Source organism: Cynoglossus semilaevis, chromosome 19 (assembly GCF_000523025.1).
Source record: "Cynoglossus semilaevis isolate Cse_v1.0 chromosome 19, Cse_v1.0, whole genome shotgun sequence".
In the NCBI taxonomy this organism is placed as follows: Eukaryota; Metazoa; Chordata; class Actinopteri; order Pleuronectiformes; family Cynoglossidae; genus Cynoglossus; species Cynoglossus semilaevis.
Window position 1 is genome coordinate 15,332,013 of NC_024325.1, and position 5,450 is coordinate 15,337,462.

Sequence of the window (5,450 nt, forward strand, 5' to 3'; positions counted from 1 at the left end):
AAACAACTTCCTGTTTATGAAACACGTTCCTGCGGTGCCTTTAGGAGCGTCAGGAATTTCTGGTTCTTTCTCAGCACAGCTGCGAAACCTTTGATGTTTCTACAACAGCTGTCTTCCTCCAGTCACATTCAGTCCTTAGAACAGGGAAGAGACGTTGTCTTTAGGACGAAGAACAAATTCCAGGAAGGCCAGAGGTGATGAAAAAAAAACAAAACAAAAAAAACAAAAAAAAACATCAGAAATTTGAGCTAAAATTAAAAGTTTGATTTAAAATTTTAAAAGTGAATCAGGCTGTTGATTCTCAGCCTCAGCTGGTGTGTGTGTGTGTGTGTGTGTGTGTGTGTGAGGGCGGGGCTCTGCTCGTCACATGTTGACACCCATCCCTAGGGTTTAAATACAAGACACGCCGTGATGCAATCCTCCCGTCACCCACACCCAAACACACACACACACACACACACACACACATACACACATACACACGTATATTTCACGTAACGTTTCCCGCACTTTGCATGTTGCGCTAGCACCGCGGCTAACAAGCAGCTAACGTGACGTGAGCTCCAGTGGGTTTGTACAGATTTATTTGTCCACGGGTGTTTGAACGTCACACAGCTGCACAGATGGGAAAACACACTGATATACACATGGGATTTTTTTTTTTTTTTTTTTTTTTTTATGAGGATGAAAATATTTGGCTGCGTTTAAAAGTTTTCTCACATTTCTTCCTTCTTCTTCTCCCTCTTTTTCTCATCCTCGCAGCGATCTCTGGAATGATTGTCCCACCCATGTAAAGGTGTGAGTACACAAGTGTGTGTCTGTGTGTGTGTGTGTGTGTGTGTGCACGTGTGTGCGTGAGAGCGAGCGAGGTGAACCAAGCACACCCACGTCAGTCCCAGCGGTGGACGTCGGTGGGAGTCGGACTCCGGTTGGAGGCGGACGCCGCCGTCTCCGTCTGAAGGAACAAACTCAACTCAGGCCTTTTTAACGATGAAGAAATGCAAGAAAAACAAAAAAAAAAACAAAAAAAAAACAAAACACAAATGTTTGTGAGAGAACACACACGTTGTTTAGACTTTGTACACCTTGATGCTTTTATAGGAGAATGGCCACGCCTACAACGGACTCTCCACGGACGATGGAAGTGCTTTTATGTTGAAGAGAATCCACTTCCTCTTTTTGGTGTTTGTTGATTTTTTTTTTCTTCTTTGTTTTTGATTTGATTTTTGATTTTTTTTTTGTGCAACAGTTACGGTGTGATAATCATCTTCTTCGTGTATATTCTACCTGAGGGATTCGCTTTATTTATGAAGTTTGGTCAATAATGAAGGGAATTAAATGTGAATGTGAATGATGATGAAGACCATGATGTTGATGAAGAGTAGGGCTGAGAGAGAACCTGCGTCAAATCCTGCCAAACCACACACTCACACACACACACTTCCATTTGCCAAAGTCAGAGTTGTAAGAACAGTCAGTGCGTTTCCATGACGACACAGGAAACGGACTCATCCAGCCTGGATGAGTCTGGTGCACAGCAGAGCCCAGATCCAGAACATATTGGGATCTAATCCCTGACCCTGTCAGTGTCGACTCCTTCACAGCTTCTCCTCCAGCCTGGAGCCAACTGTTTTGGAACTGAGTTTTTGATCCTCATTAAATTTGGACTCGTCCAAGTTTGGAACCGTCCACGGAGCGTCTTATCTCGACCTGATCTGATCTGGACACGTTCACCGGGAATCTGCTCCAAACCCCCAACCCCTCCCAGCCTGATCAGAGGAAGTGTTTGGGTTCATGTCCAAGTGGAGTCCGATCTGTTCCGGAGACTAAAACACATCCAGAAAAAAAAAAAAAAAAACACATGCTAACCAATTAGATGAGTTGTAATTGAACAGAACCATATGTTGAGTACACCCAAATACTGCAGTGGACTTTACTGGATTAAAATCATGCATCATTTCTGGGTCATAATCTTAGGAAGCGACTATCTTGCTGACAGCAAACAGCACATACTGTCACATGATCAGAGGTTTCTAGTCATGTGAACGCACTGACTCCGCCCAGCAACAGCTGATGGTGTAGGTTCTCTCTCCCTGCATGTGAAGTTCTATATGAAATTTGAATTTCTCTGACCTCGAGGTGAGTGACGTGACGTGACGTCAGCCAACAGTGAAAACAGCCAGGATTTGACCCGACAACCATCTCTCTTATTGCCCAGTGTTGTCTGTAACAGTTGGACACCACCATGTTTGTTAAAGAGTGTGTCTTAAAGACTGATGCCATTTTGATTTTTTTTTTTTTTGGATTTGTTGTGTTTGATTTTTGATTTTTTTTTTTTAATCACCTTTGTCTTAACTCCCTCTGTTGGTTTGCTGTGATTTTTAAATGTGTGTGATTAGAGAGAAGCCAATTAGATGTTGAAGTGAGAAAATTCGCCAACGGTGTGTCTTAAACTCTGTGCTACAAAAACTGTCACGACATCCGCCAAAAAAAATTATTTTTTTCCATTTTTCCATCACCGTTGAGGATTTCATTCAACACTTGATTGTCAAGTAAAAAATATCTTATTTTAAAAATTCTAAAAATTTAATATTGAAACTTTAAAAAATAGGCCTTAATTTCTTTTATTTATTTTTTTGGCAAATTTTTAGCCATTTTTTAATGTTAAAAAAGTAAAATTTCACCAAAATATTTAGATTTGCTTTTTTTTTTCAATCTAACGATCACATGATTTTTAATCCTTTCGTACTTTGCAACTAATTAAAAACATTTTTTAAATGAAAAGCCCTCCGTGCCAAAGGGCTGGGAATGGAACCAGCGACAGGAACACAGATGGACGTTTTTTTTTTTCTAATTTTATAGAACATTTGTGATGTGAATTCCAGAGGAAATGACAACAAAAAAAAAGTTTTGCACGTGTCCTGGTTCTTTTGTTTGTTTCTTCATTCACTGACTCTTAAATCATATTTACATCCCATTTCTGCGAACTTTTTCCCACACAGATTTATCTCCAAATCTGACACACTGACAGTTTTTGCAGCACAGAACTCGTTGCCAGTGACATGTCTTAAATCTGCAGCGTGTTGAAACTCCCTGACGTATTTTTATTTTTTATTTTTTTCGTGAGCGTCACTGCTTCTTCGGCCCTCAGTTTGTGTGATTCAACAGTCTTAACAAATGAAATTCACCGTTGATTTGTTTTTTTCTGTTCTTTTCATTTTGATTTTTGCCAAAACCCTCGTTTGAGTTGTTGATGCCTAAAAAGTCTTAAACCACAGTTTTCAGCTGTACTGACAAGTCTTACCTCTTTACAAAAATGATGATGATGATGATGATGATGATGATGATGATGATGATGATGATGATGATGATGATGAAAGCTCTCCCCCCTCGGTCCGGGCTGCATCACTTTGTTAGCTCTGTTTTTGGTAAAAAAAAAAAGAAGGGGAAAAAAAAAGTTGATAATTTATTTTAAAGTTAATTATTGTTTAAATAATTGAGAATGGAACATCACTAAAATCTCATGTGTTTGAGGTTTAAATTTTTGGAAAGTAGCGGAAGTTAAAACTGAAATAGGACATGACTGAGATCTAGCCCCCACTGGCCAGAGGTGGTACTGCATATGAAACAGATTTCTGATTAGTGCGGAAAATAACACCAGTTTCCACTGAGCGTCAGATTTTTCCCATCAGTCCTTTTGAGAAGTAAAGTTCTGTGTCAAATTCAAAACTTTGTTAAAAAACATTTGGCCAAAGACCAGAAGTACACGTCCAATATTCTGTAAGTCCAGTTTTTTTAATTTCGTATCATTTTACTAAACTATACTAAAATTCTGTTTATTCAAAGCCATTTCACCTAAATGTAAAGATGCCATCGTTCTCCTTTTGAAGTTAAGTCTCAGTTTTGTTGTCGTGAACTGCGTTATCAACACGTAGCGTTTTCATCTTCATCGGTCGGATCTTTGTTTGTTTTATGGACTGTAACAGTTTGACGAATGAAGGAAAATCAGTTTTCTCCTACAGCCTTTTTCTTTTATTTTCTCTTTCTTCTGATTCTGTAGATTTTTCCCCGTTTTAAGAAATGAGCCTATCTATTTATTTGATCTCAAACCTGGGTCTGTCAGAATGCGTGTGTCAATATATTTTTTTTTCTGAGAAAAGTCGTTTTTTTTTTTTTTTTTACATAGTACATAGTTGTAATGGCTGTACAGGAATGAAGGAAGTTTTGGTCGATGGTGACGTACAGTGAAGCACTTGACCAGCAGCAGTTGAACCAGTTCTGGACGCTGGTCTGGGGTCAGAGGTGGTCGTCAGCGTGAAGGGACAGGAGTCAGAGGAAACTACTGTAAAGATGATAATGTTGATTTTTTTATAATTATTATTATTATTATTATTTTGAACTTTGAAGTGTAAAGTAACTTTTTCGACTCTTCACTATATTTAATTAAAGTTCTTCTCTGTGAAAACTCTGTCGTTTCCACTTGTTTTCCTCTTCACTGTAGTGACTACAACTCACAGCCTGAATATTTATTATATAAATATTAACAAAAATACATTATTTAAATTAGGGGGGAAAAAACTTTAGATCTTTTCAGAAATGTTTTCATGAATTTTGTTGAACTTTATCGCATCCCATATTTAGGAAATTATAATAAATCATAAATAAATATTAATTTTAAAAATAAACAAATTTAAAAAAAATTATAAAGAATAGTTCTTTGGGAGTCGAACCCAGGACCAAGTGCTCGCTGTTCCCAAGTCAGGCGTGCTAACCACTAGACTATTGAACTGATGAACCGATGAAGCAGAATAAAGAATTAAAGGTAACTTTGAAACTTTAAACAGTGCTTTGACACAGTGACATTAGGACCCCCAGGGGTAGGCTTTAGTTTTGCCTGTTTAAAAAAAAAATTAAAAAAGTTCTGTGCTGGTCATTGAAGGCAACAGCAATTGAAAATATCACACATGAATTAAAAAAAAAGCTGTAACAATCAAATTTGAACAAAGATTTTATTTGAAAATGTACTCCTGACCCCCCACCCCTCCCCTCCACCCCCGCCATTTTCCTCATGGCACAGTGCCCCCACAGACAGTTGTTATATAAGGTCTCAAAGTGGGCGGGGCTATGGTTTGCCACTTCCTGTTCCTGAAACAAAGCTCCTGAATTAAAGTCTCCAGGAAAGGTAAGAAAAATATGTTTTTAAAAACTAACAATAACTGCAGCCAGAACACAAAGTACTCTGCTGTGATATAGTACTACTGTGAATTACTACAATGGTTTATTTAACAGTCAAACACCTGCTGCTTGAATCAAATTAGTTGGATGGTTTGGAGCTAGCCTAGAGCTAGCTCCAAAGAGAGCAGTAAAATGGAGGTCAGGCTGTGAAGATTTTCATGGTTTAAAACTTTTTTTTTTTTTTAAATCTCTGGACCACACTTTGGAAACTCTCT

The 5,450-nt window shown here is 38.2% G+C and overlaps 1 protein-coding gene and 1 long non-coding RNA gene across 10 annotated transcripts in view; both read left to right on the top strand.

The window, feature by feature from the left end:
• Positions 1-4,467, top strand: part of LOC103395537 (transcription factor COE1) — a 96,805-nt gene extending 92,338 nt beyond the window's left edge. For 2 of the 3 annotated variants that reach the window (XM_025065650.1, XM_025065649.1), the window contains exon 16: positions 763-794. In XM_025065650.1, the coding sequence (XP_024921418.1) occupies positions 763-794 (32 nt within the window). Of the gene's footprint in view, positions 1-762 lie in introns of all 3 variants that reach the window. The other variant, XM_017041803.2, reaches the window with a different exon arrangement.
• A 649-nt stretch (positions 4,468-5,116) lies between these two features.
• LOC103395523 (uncharacterized) overlaps positions 5,117-5,450 on the top strand; it is a 46,857-nt gene continuing 46,523 nt past the window's right edge. For 6 of the 7 annotated variants that reach the window (XR_003052874.1, XR_003052875.1, XR_003052876.1 and 3 more), the window contains exon 1: positions 5,117-5,182. This is a non-coding gene — a long non-coding RNA (uncharacterized LOC103395523). The remainder of the gene's footprint in view (positions 5,183-5,450) is intronic. The other variant, XR_003052873.1, reaches the window with a different exon arrangement.